Source organism: Macaca fascicularis, chromosome 9 (assembly GCF_037993035.2).
Source record: "Macaca fascicularis isolate 582-1 chromosome 9, T2T-MFA8v1.1".
NCBI classification, from domain to species: Eukaryota; Metazoa; Chordata; class Mammalia; order Primates; family Cercopithecidae; genus Macaca; species Macaca fascicularis.
Window position 1 is genome coordinate 134,851,703 of NC_088383.1, and position 17,495 is coordinate 134,869,197.

At 42.2% G+C, this 17,495-nt stretch overlaps 2 protein-coding genes and 1 pseudogene across 12 annotated transcripts in view; 1 reads left to right on the top strand and 2 right to left on the bottom strand.

The window, feature by feature from the left end:
* Positions 1-16,833, bottom strand: part of DHX32 (DEAH-box helicase 32 (putative)) — a 63,745-nt gene extending 46,912 nt beyond the window's left edge. For 2 of the 4 annotated variants that reach the window (XR_012418263.1, XM_015456846.3), the window contains exon 1: positions 9,678-9,953. The gene's annotated coding sequence lies outside the window, so the exon portion shown is untranslated. Of the gene's footprint in view, positions 1-9,677; positions 9,954-16,730 lie in introns of those variants that run through there. The other 2 variants (XM_015456847.3, XM_065521601.1) reach the window with 2 other exon arrangements.
* On the bottom strand, positions 4,371-4,548 carry LOC123567036 (U2 spliceosomal RNA; annotated as a pseudogene).
* Positions 10,022-17,495, top strand: part of FANK1 (fibronectin type III and ankyrin repeat domains 1) — a 122,041-nt gene continuing 114,567 nt past the window's right edge. For all 8 annotated transcript variants that reach the window (XM_045362257.3, XM_065521602.1, XM_074003062.1 and 5 more), the window contains exon 1: positions 10,022-10,113. In XM_045362257.3, the coding sequence (XP_045218192.2) occupies positions 10,101-10,113 (13 nt within the window). In that variant the 5' untranslated portion in view covers positions 10,022-10,100. The remainder of the gene's footprint in view (positions 10,114-17,495) is intronic.

Sequence of the window (17,495 nt, forward strand, 5' to 3'; positions counted from 1 at the left end):
ACTTGGTGCTCACCCTTCTGTATGTCTGAAATGTTCCTCCCTCAGATATCCAAATGGCTAGCTTCCTCACTGCATACAGATCTTTACCAAACGGCAGCTCAGTAAAGGCTTCCCTGGCCACCCTATCTAAACTTTTACCGCTCTCCCACACTCCCGAAAACCACTTCCTAACCTCTTTAACTGCTTCGTTTTTTCTCCTTAAGACCACCACCTAACATAATGTATATATTTTCCCTCTTTGTTTTCTGTTGGTGCCCTCCACTGGAATGTGAGCTCCATGAAGCAGGGGCTTAGTGTCTCCACTGCAGTCTATCTTGCATAGTTACATCCTTCATTATTTCACTCTTAGCTAAGTTCAAGGTAGCTTACTATTGCTGCATAGAGTTTAAACACTTCTATCAGGAATTCACCACGTTTCTGGATTTATGTGACTTTTTTGTTCCCTTCTGTTTATGATATATGATAGACTTTTGCTATTCTTAGAATTCTTTAAGACTCACAAACCCACAAACTGGAATATTTGTAGAGGCTCCTGGTCTTCCCTTGAATCATACACCCAAACCCCAAATTAACTCCTTGTCAACATTTATTCAAGCTGCTTTCTTCTTGATCAGTTCAGAAGAGTTACCGTGTTGAAAAGTACAGAGCTGCACTGAGATTCAGACAATGGCATGTATCATGCTGGCTCTAGCAGATCACTCATCTTTGTGGGACCGCTTGTAAACTGCAGATGCTGAGGAGGCAACATCAAGTACGAGGGGACTCTTGAACCGTTTGTACTAGTGATTATCTTTTCCCCATGTCTTTATGTTTCTTTACTTACACTGTTACTGGAGCTATACCTTCTTCACTGGTAATTTCCACTCCTAAATCCAAATATAGTGGGTGCCTAATTAATAATTACAGCTGAGTAAATAATGAATGAGTCATTTTCTATCCTTTAGGGAGCATATGATTTTAAGACCAACATCTGATTGTATTTTATCATCGGTATCATTCATAATCTAATAGGTCTTCTGTGTCCTCAAGTTTTCTCATCCTCAATGCCTCCATTTTTGGGTTTTCCATTTACCCATTCAACTAATACTTGAGTGCCTACCATGTGTCTGCAATGTGAACACGGTAGGGACACAGTTTGAACAGGCAGGTCTGGTTAGGTGGGGCTGAGGGTGGGGTGTGGAAATAGAAATTCTTTGTCTATGGTATGTAGACTCAACCTTACAGACAATTACCTAAAAGAAGACAAGTATGGCTGGTACCTAACTGGAGAGAAAGACAGACTCTGGTACAAGATGAGTTCAAAGATGAGATGGGACCAGATCGCAAAATACCTGATCTGCTATGGTAAAAAGGTTGTGATTCAAACGCCATGGGTCTAACTTACCTAGTCATTTCTTGATCCAAATTTCATTTTTTACTCTTTGTTTTTCCTTACAATTCTCCTCTTAAATTTCAGGTTACTCTCTTTATTTTACATTATATGTGTTTGTGTGTGTATTTTTTTTTAATTTTAGAAATAGGGACAGAGTCTATGTTGCCCAGGCTGTATTCAACTCCTAGGCTCAAGTGATCCTCCTGCCTCAGCCTTCCGAGTAGCTGGAACTACAGGTACACACCACCATGCCTGCCTTATATTCTTCAATATTACCTATAATCTTTCTAAAACCCACCTTCAATTTTCTTAAAGTCATTAGTGAGATTAGGTTTTAAGAGAGCTGATAAAAGTTTATGGCAAAAGGCACAACAAAAGTGATTATGAGCAGGTGCACCAAGCATGGTAATAAGAGAAACCAATAAATCCACTTCCATACAAAACATTCTAAGAAATATTAAAAATGAAATAACATTTCATGACTTGAACATTTTGCATTATTTTCCTTTTTTCCCTAAGCCCACTCACCAGTAAATTAGTATGCAAAAATAAATCTGTCTCGTGATCTAATTCATAGTTTGTAAACCCTATACTATATATTTATACATAAAATATACATGCCTTGTTTTTTAAAAATTATTATGTTTCTATTACTCCAAAATTTGTTTCAACATTATCTGTTTGAGCAATGCATTTTTTTTTTTTTTTTTTTTTTTAAAGACAGGGTCTTACTCCATTGCCCAGGTTGGAGTACAGTGGCACGATCATAGCTCAATGCAGCCTCCACACTCAATTGATCATCTTGCCTCAGTCTCTCGAGTAGTGGGACTACAGGAACACACCACCATGCCTGGCTAATTTTTATTTTGTTATTTTTGTAGAGACAGTGTCTCCCTATGTTGCCCACGCTGGCAATGAATTTTTTTTGAGAATAATTTGTGCTCATTTTAATCAAAACTTTAGAAATATTTTAATATTTATTTAATGTCTCTTCATATTCTATGGAACAATCATTTAGAATTCATATGTTTGCACGAAGGATGAAATAGAAAATTAGTAATTTAAAAAACACGGATGAATCTTCTACAATACTAATCTTTAAAAGCTATAATTTAGTTATTATATCTAAAACTCAGATTTCCCTAGTACTGCAGGTTTCTGAATCTCCTACAAGATTCAAACACTATCTTAATAAAGCAAACTCTGAACTTTATTGTGTGTGATAGCATAATGCTGAAAAAGTAAAAGGTATTAATTCTGTCCTGGCTGGGCGTGGTGACTCACGCCTGTAATCCCAGAACTTTGGGAGGCCAAGGCGGATGGATCACTCGAGGTCAGGAGTTTGAGATCTCCCTGGCCAACATAGTGAAACCCCGTCTCTACAAAAAATACAAAAATTAGCTGGGTGTGGTGGCGGGTGCCTGTAATCTCATCTACTCAGGAGGTTGAGGTGGGAGAATTGCTTGAATCTGGGAGGCGGAGGTTGCAGTTAGCTGAAGTGTGCCACTGCACTCCAACCTGGGCATCAGAGTAAGACTCCCTTTCCAGAAAAATAATTAATTAATTAATTAATTCTGTCCTCTTGTGGTAGCGGCTCAGCAAAAGGAAACATCTGTCTGTACTGAAATCTTTGGAACCAAGCTATAACGACATTGCAAACGCTCATTGCATATATTCAATGCATTTATTTAGAATTCCACTTATTTCCTCTTGCGGGTTTATGCCAGACTTCCTAAAGGCAAGATTAATTTCTGCGCCATCTTTGCAACTCCTGCAAAATAAGGTATAGGGCTGTGCACAAACTATGTGATCAATAAATAACTGCTGAACTCATAAACAATATACTTATAATCTATTATTACAATATTTAGAAAAAAGAAAGTTAATGAGATATTATGAGTGAATAACAATGTCTTCAGAATAAAGGGCTATTATTTTTTGGAGAGCAGGATCATTGGTCGAATACTCCACATCAACTCTGGTGCTGGTTTGTGGCAAGGTGAAGAGCTTGCACCAGAATGCAAATCAACTCACTGCTTCCTACACTGAAGAGGTCTTGCTATTTTAAAAAAGTCAGCTGAACACTAATCAGTATGTTTAGTGACATCGCCTATTTACATTCTGGCACAAGCTCCGGATCTCATTGCAAACCAGGAAGTCTGCACTGGCCCTGATCTGCAGGCCATACTTTGAGAGGCCTGGTTCCATGCTACTACCACCATTGGACTAATAATAACAATGATGATAATTTTACCAATTAGCATTTATAGAATGATTATTGCACACCAGATGCTATGTTCGGCACTTAAGCACTTTATATGGATTATTTCATTTAAACTCTTAAGGACCCCACGAGGGTTTACTTTATTATTTCCATTTTTCAAATGAGGAAACGTAAACTTTCAGAGGTTTAATTTATACAGCTTCTAGAAGATCATCTGTGGTAGAGCAGGTGCTTAAAGTCACGCAGTCGGATCTCTGCTTAACCCCAGTTAAATGTATAGTGTATATGCTTAACCATATATCCATACTGCTTCCTGACTATGTTACATATTGCTTCCAGATTACATTTTTAAAAATAGGCTCACGTTGCACCACTGGGGGTTGAAGAAATACTTGACACTAATGGAGATGTCAGGAAGAAAGGTCTGGAAGAAGTACCATAAAACTGAAAAACATGGTATAGACAGATTTGTAAATCTTTTTTATAGATTTGAAAAACATATTTCTAACACAAAGTTACAGTCAAATATTTAATACACTTTATCTCTCAAGCATGGTATGCTTTAATTGAAACAATGGACCTAATCATTACTGGGACTTTTAGATGGTTACTTCTTTGTTTGTCTTTGTTTCAATAGGCTCAAATCTCCCAAAAATATATCCTATTTGGTTTCCAGTATCAATTTAAAGGCTTTCTCAGAAAAGATAAGGTCAAAATTCAAAATTTATTTTAAAATCTTTATTTCTAGACTTGTAATGTGTTAATTTCTTTGATGTTAAGTAAGCAAATCTAGTTAATTAGCTTTTTAAAAATACTCAAAGTCCATTTTTAACTCAATGTTGGTTCATATCAGATACAACCAACCTTGTATTGACTATTGGTTGCATATACAATATTATGCTAATAACAACAGATACTACACTTGATCTTCGCCAAAAGGCCGAGAAGTGATGAATATACAGTATTGAATATTGTAGTGCATATTGGTTGAATAACCAACCCTGCACTATCAAATTTTTTAAAAAGAATTCTTACATTCTAATGGTACTTACAAAAATTTTAGGCTTGGGGAAGTGGCTCATGCCTGTAATCCCATCCTTTTGGGAGGCCAAGTGGGGAGGTTAATTTGAGCCCAAGAGTTTGAGACTAGCCTGGGCAACACAGTGAGACCCTGTCTCTATTAAAAAAATATATTTTTAAATGTATATACAGAAAGTTCCCCCGAACTCAATCAATGTTTATGTATAGTACTAACATACCACTCCCCACAAATAAGTTTGTAAGTCAAAGGTATTGTCAGAAGTTCAAATGACTGGACCACTCAGTGCTTCGTGATATTATTTTGATGGTTTTTTGACTGCATTACATTCCAAAAAGTAATTTACTCTGAGTAGTAGCAGAGTTAATAAAGTATGCTAAAATACTAATCTGGCTTATTTAAGTAGTCTAGTTAGATATCTGAGAAAAATTTTGTGTGAGATTCAAAAAGCTGAGATTTAAAGAACAGGCTACTGCTGGTCTCCCCAAGTTAACATATTTTACCTGAGACACACATGAAATGAACTTTTTATCCATCTGTCTCTTTTTTAAAAAGTATTTGCTTGAGCCATAATCATAATCAACTTCTAAAGTTACATTTTACTTGATTTGTTGTCCCAAATGGAGACAGAAAACCCATAAATAGCCACAGGCATGGTGGCTCATGCCTGTAATCCCAGCACTTTGGAAGGCTGAGGTGGGAGGAGCCCAGGAGTTCCAGACTAGCTTAGGCAACATAGTAACACTCTGTATCTAAAAAATGTTTTAAAAACATTTTTAAACATAAATATCAAGATTTCTGCTGTAGTTAACAAAGTAATGGGTAGTTATTTCACATTAACTTTAATAAAACAATAATAGATGAACTGTGTTGTGCGTTGTATCGTAGATAGAGGAAAATATAATCATTTCAGTCAATCAATGCATGAACTCCTCAGGAGTAAGAACTCTTCCATTAATCCTCCCAGATTTTCAGCTCCCTTTTCTGAGCACTGGTCTTTAGCCTCCTCGGGTTCTTCCACTATCAGCCCCTCCCCACAACGTAAAATGTGCATCCTCCTTTACCCTCTTATTCCACATAATATCCCTGGAGAAAATAATCACATTTTAACTTCAATTATTAAATGCTTAATCCAAATTTCTATCTTCATCTCAGACTTTTTCCTTTAGTTCCAGACCCACATGTCCAACTACTACTACTCACGGGATCTTTCAATGCATATGACAGGCATCTCAAACTGGACGCATCATCTACCCCACTTCTTTAACTCCTCAACAAAAACTTTTTTCTTCTTTAGAGTTCAATGAATAGCAGAACAATCCACTCTATCACCCCACTGTCATCCCTGGCTTCTCTTTCTTCATCTCCTGTACCACCAAGATCTGCCAATTCTACCTCTTTTAGTGGCCCCCTCCTTCTTATTCCCACCATCGCTCTCCTAGTTACCTCTTCATTTCTTCACTGAGCTTCAGCGACATCTCCAATTTTTTTGTCTCTCATTTAGGCTCTCTACCAATCTGTCATGTGAGTGTTGCCAGTGATCCTTTTCAAATGCAAAACTGATCCAGTCACTGACCCAAATCCTCCTTATTACCTTTAAGGAAAATAAACCCACAGTCCTTAGGTTCCTTCTGATTTAGCCCACATTTGCCTTTCTGGCCTTACTTCCTCCCATTTTCTTCTAATACACATAAAGTATTCTCTGGTTCAGCCACAACAAACCACGATTTAGTTGTTCGCCTCAGCCCAGGCTGTTCTTCTGCTTTGGAAGCACCTGGTCATTTCCTGTTCACCCTTTATGACATGCAATTCCAGAGCCCAGGAAGTACCTAACACATTGTGAATGCGGAATCAATGTCTGCTCTATGCCTAAGTCAATAACAGCCCTTTACATTAAAAAAGTTCATTACGATATACAAGATTAACAGTCCTTTACATTTAAAAAGTTCATTACGATATGCAAGATATCTATAATCACATTTATCTTGATTCTCACAACCAGACTATCAGATAACCATTGCAGGTTTTATTATCCCAAGTTATCAATGCTATCAAAGTAATAGCTTTTGGTTTTCCCAAAGGGGCAACGCTAGAAATTAATGCAATGACCCCTAACTAAAGATTTGACCTATTATTATCCTACTTAAATTATCAGGTACACAATGAAGCCCACTGTGTGCTAAAAACATCACAGAAGAAGCGTAAGTCATGCACTTAGCTCCAAAAATATTTAATCTAGTCAGAGGTACAAGATCCATACACATGAGATAAAATTCTGTAAGAAAGCATACTATAGGGCTAAATGCTAAACCGTGTAGCACCGCCAGTAGGAGAGAGAAGTGCATTGAGTAGGCATTAGCCTCATCCGGAAAGACTTTCCAGAAACCGGGGCAGCATGGTCCTGCAGTCTCCTTTATACCATAGACAAGGAAAGGGCTGAGAGACGTTCCACGTGAGTGCAACAAACTGAACATAGACCATAACAAGTTTGGAGAACAAAAAGGTAAAACACCAAAAATTGAAATTTGATTGATTTCCACCTTCGACCGAACTCCTTAAGAGTTTCAGAAAGTATCAGAGAAAAAAGTACCCTCACTCTGGTAAAGAAAACAAAAACCAACAAAAACCCTAAAACCAACAAAAACAAAAATGGAAACTTTCTTCAACTTACCACAGTGAGGCTAGGAGACAGAACTATTATTAACAAGGTCATCTGCTACATTTTTTATCAACCTATTTGCATTAAATAATGTTAACCTCCCACTTAAGTTGTTTTTACTTTGAATTCTGAGGTAGTCAAGAGATTTAAATAAGAAAAAGGCTACATCTGTCTCTTCATTGTTACTTTGTTATTCTCTATCCATAATGCTTCAGTTTGCTACATTTAGTTAAACATCAGCAAAGTAAACAATAATGTAACTGTTCTGTGTAGGAATGAGCTTGGAAACTTAAAAAAAATGTGTATCTAGAACTTTATTCCTTTTCATTTGACCACTAATAACACACTGAACATGCCAGTGAAAAGAAATAAAACACAATGGTAGAAAACTCCAAAAAGTTACAATCAATGTCCTTACCATTCATCTCCCACACCTATCTCATTAGCAACTTTATGATCGCGGGTATTTTCTCCAAGAGTCAAGTGTATCCCTACATCCAAAGCAATTTCTCTAAAGCCCTTCTCACTCATTCAACAAACATTTAACAAGTACATGGCACTAGGTGCTAGAGGAATAGAAACTGAGTATTGTTCCTGCCTCACTTCCACCCCTAACCAGTCTTCTTCCATAGGTACCCTGTCCCCTACAATCAGATGTTGCTTTTCACAGTTGCCTTTACCTGTCACCTAAAGTATTTCAATTCTAAATTTCCTCAAAGTCAACTTCACAGCTGCTGATAAAATAATCACTCTATACGATTGCAAAGTATTTCACCAATACATATCCCCATTTTTTCCAACCTTAAAACTTCCTCAGGCCTTATCACTTTAGCATAGAGACCTGCAGTGTTGTTTCTTCTTTTTAAAAAAATACTAAGGCTAATCCTTTACTGTTTGAGCAGACTTAATCCTTTTCTTTTGTCAATAAAACCCAGGTGTTTTTAAAATCACTATCTTGTCACTTTTGATTATGATACACTGATCACTCTATTTTGTATCTTGAATGAAAAGACCACTTTGTGATTTTGCTAATGATATGTAAACTAGAACTTGAGAACAACTGGATACAGAAGTACTGCTGATCTTTAGATACTTTCTGTCTAGAAATGAGGCCCCTGTTTCTAAATTTCAGGAACAGGGAGTTAAGGTTCCATGAAGCGTTTACTTTCCACCCTTAATTTATTACCTTAATACTTTAGCTTAAGAATTATGTGTTCTGTATATCTCACGCTGCTTGTCAATATCCACACATAAAACTTCTTGTTTTGACAATTAATCTGAAAAAGTCCCCATATAGTCTGAGAGGGGGAAAGCCTAACTTGGCAGAATATAGTAAATGTCGCTTCCATCACAGAATATATGCTTCTCAAGTTCAATTAACCTCTGAACGATTCCCTTTCTAAGAGGAAAGTAATTCTCCTTAGTGTCCTTGTCATCCATGGAGTGGAAATCTTTCTAGTGGCAAGATTAGTAATCACTTGCATAACCCCCCAAAACGGCTCTTCCTTCCATTTCCCTCAAGTACCGTCTGGAGCAGCGGTTGGAATTAATAGAGGGGCCACAATCTCCAGACCTGAGTACTAAATCAATCCTGCAGCCCCCCACACCCTTAAGCCCCCTGCACTTTCTTGCTTATCCTTTTTCTCTCCTCTCCATTTTTCTTTCCTCCTTCCAGCGTTCCGGAACCTATGATACTCTCCCGGTTGTTTGAATTTTTACAACCTACCAGATAACAATCCCTTGTGATCCTCAAAGTTTTCTTAAAGCAAACCCTGAATCACTGTGTTTTAAAACCAGGGTGAAAGGCTATTCTGTAGGATAATGTTACATTGTTTCACAGTCCTACAAAGTTTGGCTACAAAACGTGTGGGCTGATTCCGTAACTCAACCGGAAACGCGAAGGACTGAAACAAATCCACACACAAAAAACGAAGCCAGCGGGAAAGATCCAACCCGGGCCCCCTGCCTGAAATGGGACACGGGGATGACGGGGCAAAGCCGGGCAAAGCCGTGCTCCTGGCTCTCGCGATTCAGGAGACGCGCCCGGCTCACTGGGGGCGACAGCGACGACGGCGGCGGCTTCCACTGCTCCACGCTTCCCGTCAGGGGGGCTCGAGGGACCGCCCCAGGCCCTGCCTTTGCCCGGGCTCGGAGGGACCCCCTGGTGCGAGGACCCTCCCGCTGAGGCGCGGCTCCCGGAACAGCAGGCGCGGAGGTCGCCCTCGGCGTTTCGGGGTTGGGGCGGGGAACATCCATGGCCAACGGCGGGCAGGGGGCCCCCAGGCGGCCGCAACAGGTGCGTCGGGGCCGCCCACTCGGCTCCAGGCGCCCCTGCTCCTGCGCCGACCCCCGACCCCTTCCGCCGCCGGGGCCCCGCTGTTACCTGCAGCGGCGGCTCCCGAGTCCGGAGAGGGAGGCCCAGGGCGGGCGCCTTCCCCGTGGGCAGGCCCACTCACCCGACGGACGCCGCGGGTCGGCGACGGCAGGGGCCGCAGGCCGCTACCCCAGACGTCGGGGCACAGGTCCTGTGGGGCCCGCCAGGGAGGGCGCGACCGCCTGGCCGGGCCTCAGGGGCAGTGTCCTCAGCCGGTGACCTGGCCGCTACCCTCGCTGAGTGCCCCAGGCGACGCGCGGGTCCTAACGCGCGCCCTCACTTCCTGCGGCTTTTGGTCCCTCCCGCTCGCCGTCCCACTGGTTCCGCCCACTCCGCCTCCGGGTTGTCAGGGTAACCGTAGCGACGCCTGCCCTGGCTGAGAGGCGTTAGGAGCTTGGGGGCTCGCCGGCGGAGGCCGGGGAGCAGCCGACCATGGAGCCCCAGAGTAAGGGAGGCCCGGGTTGGAGCGGGGGCCGGGGCGGGCGGCCGGGCTGGGGCTTCCCGGGAACGAGTGTGGGCGCCCCGCGCGCGGCTCCGCAGGTGTCAACGCTTGGACACGGAAATACGGTTTGCGTCTCTTCCTCGCGCTTTTCTCTCTTTGAGAAGGGAGAAGGGGGCTACATCCTGCCAAGTCTGTAAGGTTAGGCCACCGGCGCCTGAGGGTCCGCGCTGGGGGCTGGGAGCGACGGGAGAGCCCCGAGGTATGGGTGGGGGGAGGGCGTAGCGCCCCCAGCATGGGCCTCCCTGAAACTTGGCCCAGACAGTTCCATTTACTCCTCCTACTGTCATGATTTTAGTTTGGTAGTTTGGTTCATTAATTGTAAATACCCCTTTTTTCTTCTAAAATGGCAGCAATTAAACACGCCACGAGGCTGGGTCTTGTATTTATTAGAGACCGCGTCTTGCTCCCCGCCCCCCACCCCACACCCCAGTCTGCGATTTGAAGGAGAGAGAGGAAAAAAAGAGAGCTTTGTCCAAGTGTATTGGATTCATTATTAGGGGTTCTACAAGTTAGGACACTCAAAAAATGTTTATGATTTCTTTTTCTGTTTTCCCATGTTCCTTTCGATGTATGGCAAAAGTTGTGCAGTTTTGAGTTATCAGATCTAACACGAGCTCTAAACTTACTATTTTTGTTGTTCTTTTTACCTTTCCAGGGACTTTGTTTCAAGGCCCTTCTTGCTCTGCCCCGCCTAAGTAGGGACTTTGTTTCAAGGCCCTTCTTGCTGTGCCCCGCCTAAGTTGTCTTATTGTTCCTTTTGTTCTCAAAATAAGGGCAGTGTTTTGTATGGAGACTTAAAAGATCTGAAATCTTTATAGAAGGATGCAGTTTGACTCCCAAAACCAAGTCGTCTTATCTTGTACAATTTCAGAAATGAAGAACTCAGACCAAATCTATTCTCTGGAGAAAATGTTGGCATTTTTAAAGGTCATTCGTTTTCCACCAAGAAGGTTTCAAATACTTTTCTTTTAACTCATTTGCTGAGGAGAAAGCTTCCAAGTTGTGACTTATATATGCTTCATAGATTTTTGTACAGTATTTGTCGTTTGCATTTACAGCTCTTTGGATTCTACATTTTTTTAACCTAGTGAAAGAAATTTAGCATACAACAATGCTAAAATTTTTGTTTTATGTCAAACTGATGCCAGGCTGTGTATATTCCCGCCTTAGAGAAGAAGTGAGTATATTAACTTTAAAAAAAAAACAAGTTGGCCAGGCCCAGTGGCTCACGCCTGTAACCCCAGCACTTTGGGAGGCTGAGGCGGGCGGATCATGAGGTCAGGAGATCGAGACCATCTTGGCCAACGTGGTGAAACCCCATCGCTACTAAAATAGAAAAAAAAAAAGCGAGTCAGGCACGGTGGCGCGCGCCTGTAGTTCCAGCTACTTGGGGTAGGGGACTCACTTGAACCCGGGAGGCGGAGGTTGCAGTGAGGCCAGATCACACCACTGCACTCCAGCCTGGCGACAGAGCGAGACTCCATCTCAAAAAAAAAAAAAAAAAAAAAAAAACAAAAAACTTTATTTCTTCAGATTTATGTTATTGTTTACATGTGTAAACTATAATTTCAAGTTCTTCAGTGGTCGCTGTCTTTATCCATTCATTCATTTATAGTACCTATTATGTTGCAGCTCTGGTCTAGGGATTGGGGATTGAACAATGGATAGGACGGTGTTCGTTTTGGTCATCCCAGGAAAACTAAGCAGAGGCTTTTGCTCAAGAACTACTGAGGTCTTGGTGGGGTTCAGAGATTGGGGGAAGAGGAGATGGACAGAAGACTCCCAAGAGGAAGCAGTACTGGATCTGCAGAATGACCCAGCAAAGAATGAGGGCAAGGGATTCCAGGCAGTGGGAATTACTTGTACATAGGCCCTGAGACCTGAGAGCAGCATGGGTTTGAGGCTGGCAGTAGGAAGACTAGTAAAGCTGTAGCTAAGGAGAGGAGGAGGAAAAAACAGGGTTGGAAGGAGGGAGGAGAAATGAGATAAGGCTGGAAAAGTCAACCAGAGCCACATCAGAAAGGTCCTGTAACCATGTGAGAAATGTGTTACATATGTGAACTATACATTTATATCTCATGTCATTGGATTTTGAGGTGGAAAAAATTTATACCTGGGGAATGACTAAATTTATTTCTTTCCACGTAGTCTTAAATGATTTCATCAATTTAATTTTAAATAATTCAATCACCATTTAGCTCGTTTGTTTTGTTTTGTTTGTTTTGTTTTGTTGTGTTTTGTTTTGAGACAGGGTCTTGCTCTGTCACCCAGGCTGGAGTATAGTGGTGCAATCATAGCTCACTGCACCCTCAAACTGTTGGGCTCAAGCAGTGCTCTCTCCTGAGCCTCCTGAGAAGATATGACTACAGGTGTGTGTCACCATACCCAGCTAATTTATTTATTTATTTATTTGAAGACAGAGTTTTGCTCCTGTTGCCCAAGCTGGAGTGCAATGGCATGATCCTGGTTCAGCGCAACCTCCGCCTCCCGAGTTCAAGTGATTCTCCTTCAGCCTCCCAAGTAGCGGGGTTTACAGGCATGCACCACCACGCCTGGCTAATTTTGTATTTTTAGTAGAGATGGGGTTTCTCCATGTTGGTCAGGCTAGTCTTGAACGCCTGACCTGAGGTGATCCTCCTGCCTCGGCGTCCCAAAGTGCTGGGATTACAGGCATGAGACACTGCGCCTGGCCCCTAAATTTTTTTTTTTTTTTAATTTACTTTGAATAGAGATAAAGTCTGGTTGTGTTGCCCAGTTTGTTCTCGAACCCCTGGCCTCAAGTGATCCTCCTGCCTTGTCTTCCCAAAGTGCTAAGATTACAGGCGTGAGCCAGCACACCCAGCCTGGCAATTCTTTTACAGTCTAATAAACATCATTTGGATAAATATTTACTACCATTCACAGTTACTAAATATTTAAAAGGACAAGATTAAATGATATTTGAGGTTTCTTTTAACTTGGAGATTTGTATCCAACCAGATTTCACCTGAGGCTGAAGTTATTTACTACTGTCAACGATAATGGAAGCACTACAGATGTGACATCAAGTGTTAACAGTTATACATAATTACAATTATACTGTCAGCAATATGTTAACAATACATTGTTCATGCCGCTATTATCAAACATATTTTAAGCCCTGTTCCTTTTGTTACTGAGAGGTCTAAAATTACATTTTACAAGTATAGTTGAATATAGCATCAGTAAATTGATTATGAGGAAGAATCCTTCATAATTGCTTTTAAGGATTTTTTTTTTTTTTTTTGGAGACGGAGTCTCGCTTTGTCGCCCAGGCTGGAGTGCAGTGGCTGGATCTCAGCTCACTGCAAGCTCCGCCTCCCGGGTTTACGCCATTCTCCTACCTCAGCCTCCCCAGTAGCTGGGACTACAGGCGCCCGCCAACCCGCCCGGCTAGTTTTTTTGCATTTTTTAGTAGAGACGGGGTTTCACTGTGTTAGCCAGGATGGTCTCGATCTCCTGACCTTGTGATCCGCCTGTCTCGGCCTCCCAAAGTACTGGGATTACAGGCTTGAGCCACCGCGCCCGGCCGCTTTTAAGGATTAAACATGAATCTAAGGACACCACCAAGGAACTACTAGAAATAACCCTCGAGTCAGTCTTTTCCATTCTATTTCCACACACTTAGTTTTCTATTACTTTTAGGAATGACCTTTGTTAACTAAGTCATTAAAATCCAATAAACATAAACTCTTCAGACCCCACAGCTGGATCATACTCTGGCAGCAAGCAGAGGAAGGCAGGGGCTACCACTGTTTTACAGAATAATAGTAAGTCAATGATCCAAGAAATGACTCCCCAGGAAGGGGCAAATTAAATACGTTCACAACCTTGGGCTGTTGAGAATGGTTTTGGCTCTTGACTTGCATATTTACATCTTTAGTTATTTTGTTGCTGAACCAACTTCAGTGTTGGAAAGATAGCTCATGTATAAAATAACATGGAAAACGTACATCACATCCCATTTGTTTTGGGTTTTTGTCCTTTTTTTTTCTCTTTTTGGAAAATAGTTCAATAGTACTATCTCTTCCCTAATTTCTTAATGAGTGTGAATACCGAGGGGCGGCTTTGGGTATCTTTAGCCCAAATCTAAGCAAACATATAATCTGAGTAAAAACTGTTTATTTATCAAATGCATCAAGAGAAGCCCTCCAGCTCCCACTTGGTGCTGCCTGTTCTGTAAGCTCTTGCTATATATATATTTTAAAAATCTGGGGTTAGTTTAGGCCCAGCAGACAGCAGTTTTCTGCTACACATCTTTTTTTCTGGTTTTTTGTTTTTTGAGACAGAGTCTTACTCTGTTACCCAGGCTGGAGTGTAGTGGCACTAGCTCGGCTCACTGCAACCTCCGCTTCCCAGATTCAAGCGATTCTCCTGTCTCAGCCTCCCAAATAGCTGGGATTACAGGTGTGTGCCATCATGCCTGGCTAATTGTGTATTTTTAGTAGAGGCGAGGTTTCACCATGTTGGTCAGGCGGGTCTCGAACTCCTGATCTCATGTGATCCACCCACCTCAGCCTCCCAAAATGCTGGGATTACAGGCGTCTGCCACTGTGCCCAGCCTTTTTCTGCATTTTTTTTTTTTTTTTTTGGTTGTTGTTGATTTTAGAGAGACAGGGTCTTGCTGTGTTGCCCAGGTATGCCTCAAACTCCTGGGTTCAAGGGATCCTCCCTCTTCGGCCTCCCAAGTAGCCAGGACTGCCTGCTGGGCTCACGTATGTTTTTAAAGAAATGGTAGATAGAGATCTAAGACATTCCAATGACTAAGGAACTGAGGTGAATGACTAAGGGACTGAGACTTCTCTCTCCAAACCTGTTTCTCCACTAGTCTTCCCAGCCTTCCCAGTTACTCCAACCTGAAATAGGAGTCATCCTTGGCTCCTCATTTTTACTTACCAACCCTCACCCCACCCTACCCCATCTACCAGCAGGTCTGTTTATTCCACTTCCAAAATATACCTCAAATGTGCTTCCTCTTCCTCCCTACTCTAATCATTGGTACTCCACGCCACAATGCCGTGCAAATTATGATCGTGAGCGCTAGTGATTTTTGCATGTCTTCTCCCACCGCTAACTGGAAGCCAGAGTGACCTTGCAAAACATACATCAGATCAGATCATGTCACTCTCCTGCCAAAAGCCCTCCAAAGTTCTTACGGTGATCTAGCTGCCTCTTCAAACTCATCACACATCTGATCTTAGACATATTATCCTTCAAGCACATTGGTCTTTTTGTAGTCACTCAAACAAGCTTCTTTCAGATCTGTGGCTCTGAACAAACTTTTCTCTGCCAGGAATGCTACTCCCTCCTGCTATGTCAAGTCTGACTCCTAATGTCCTTCAATTTTTGTTTAAATTTCACCGGCTCCAGCCCCTCCCTGGTTTCCTAAAGTGGTGGTGCCCCCTCTCTGATGTTATTCTATCTCTGTACTTTTCTCTTAATGGCAATTATCAGAACTTGTAATATTTTGTTAATATTTAAAACTTCGCTGGACATGGTGGCTCACGCCTGTAATGCCAGCATTTTGGGAAGCCAAGGCGGGCGGATCACCTGAGGTCAGGAGTTCGAGACCAGTCTGGCCAACTGGTGAAACCACGCTCTACTAAAAATACAAAATTAGCCAGGCGTGGTATTGCACACCTGTAATCCTAGCTACTCACATGGCTGAGGCAGGAGAATTGCTTGAACCCGGGAGGCAGAGGTTGCGGTGAGCCAAGATAGCGCCACTGTACTCCAGCCTGGGAGACAAGAGCAAAACTCCGTCTCAAAAAAAAAAAAAAATCTACTTTCTTCACTTGACTGTAGGGTGGTGGAAGAGGTCAGGGGCCCTGTCTGCCCTGTTTGCCATCCTGTCCCTAGTGCCTAACATGGAGTAAACCCTGAACATTCATGGAATGGACAGCACTGCTGTTCACAGATGGATGCCTTACCTGCTTGCATTTCCTTGAGAGTGTTGTGGTGTACTTAAAAAAAGAAAGCCATTTTATTCTACATTGTTCTACAACACAAAGGGCTGTGCTCCAGTGAAATGTGAAGTGCCTCTTGTGGAGTGTGCTCTGGGTAAAGTTCATTTAAATCAGGTACTTATATGTTAGGTCGATTACAAATATGGTGTCCCAATTTCTTTTCTAACCTAAACGAGATGTTTTAAGAGTCTCATTCTATCCAGTAAGATTAAGGAAAGAGGCAAGTAATCTTATTTTTTGGACCAAGTTTCCACGAGGACATAAGACCTAAAAATCTTTTACACTCCCGGGCAGTACCTGCTCATTAATTATCTGGGAGACTGGCAAGGATTTAAAAGTAATTTCTTCTTTAAGCCCAGGAATCATTTAAGAAATCTGTATAACATTTTTTTTCTCATGTAGTCTTAAACCCAAAGAATATTCTATCAATTAGGTTATAATTCAAATCTTATCAAGAAATAAATGCTTATGTAAATCAAGATTAAAACTTTAAAAAAAACATTTTCAAAGCAGCATCTTTTAAACAGTCCTGTTTTAAAATCCCATCAAAATGCTAAAATTCATCGTGATCCTGACCTCTGATGCTGTCAGCCACAGGAAGGGGCAAAACGACTTGAGGCTTGAAGCTGTGTCTTTCCCGAAGCTCCGGTTCACCAAACATGGTGTCCAGATGGAGTCTGTTCCTCAGAACCTGGGCTTTACTTCTTGACAGGAGAAAGAAGCAGTGTTAAAACTTGTCCGTTCTGAACTAGCCAACCAGATTAAAGGAGGGGTTTGTACATACCAACATCATCCCAGAATGACCTGAATGACTCATTGCATACAGACGGTGGTGCAAACTCATTAACAAGTAAACAACTCACACCAGTGCTCTGTGCTCACAGGGCTGGGAGCATCCTTGGGTATTTTTCTTAAGGGAGGCTGGAAGAAGGGAGGAGACATTCCTTTCTCCTAGAGGCAGGGGCCAGTTCCTTTTGCTGTGCCCCAGGCCCTCCCAGGTTGTTAGAAACTCTTCCAGGCCTTTTCTTGGGAAGCTGTTTTCATCCCCACACTCCTGCCTCCTCCCTCTACCTGTTGTGCACTCCCTGCCTGTCCACCTATTTGTCCTTTAAAACCTCTCTTGGCTGGGCGAGGTGGCTCATGCCTGTAATCCCAGCACTTTCGGAGGCCAAGGTGGGTGGATCACTTGAGGTCAGGAGTTCAAGGCCAGCCTGGCCAACAGGGTGAAACCCCTGTGTCTACTAAAATACAAACCTTAGGGGCGTGGGGGCAAATGCCTGTAATCCCAGCTACTATGGAGGTAGAGGCTGGAGAATCACTTGAACCCAGGAGGCAGAGGTT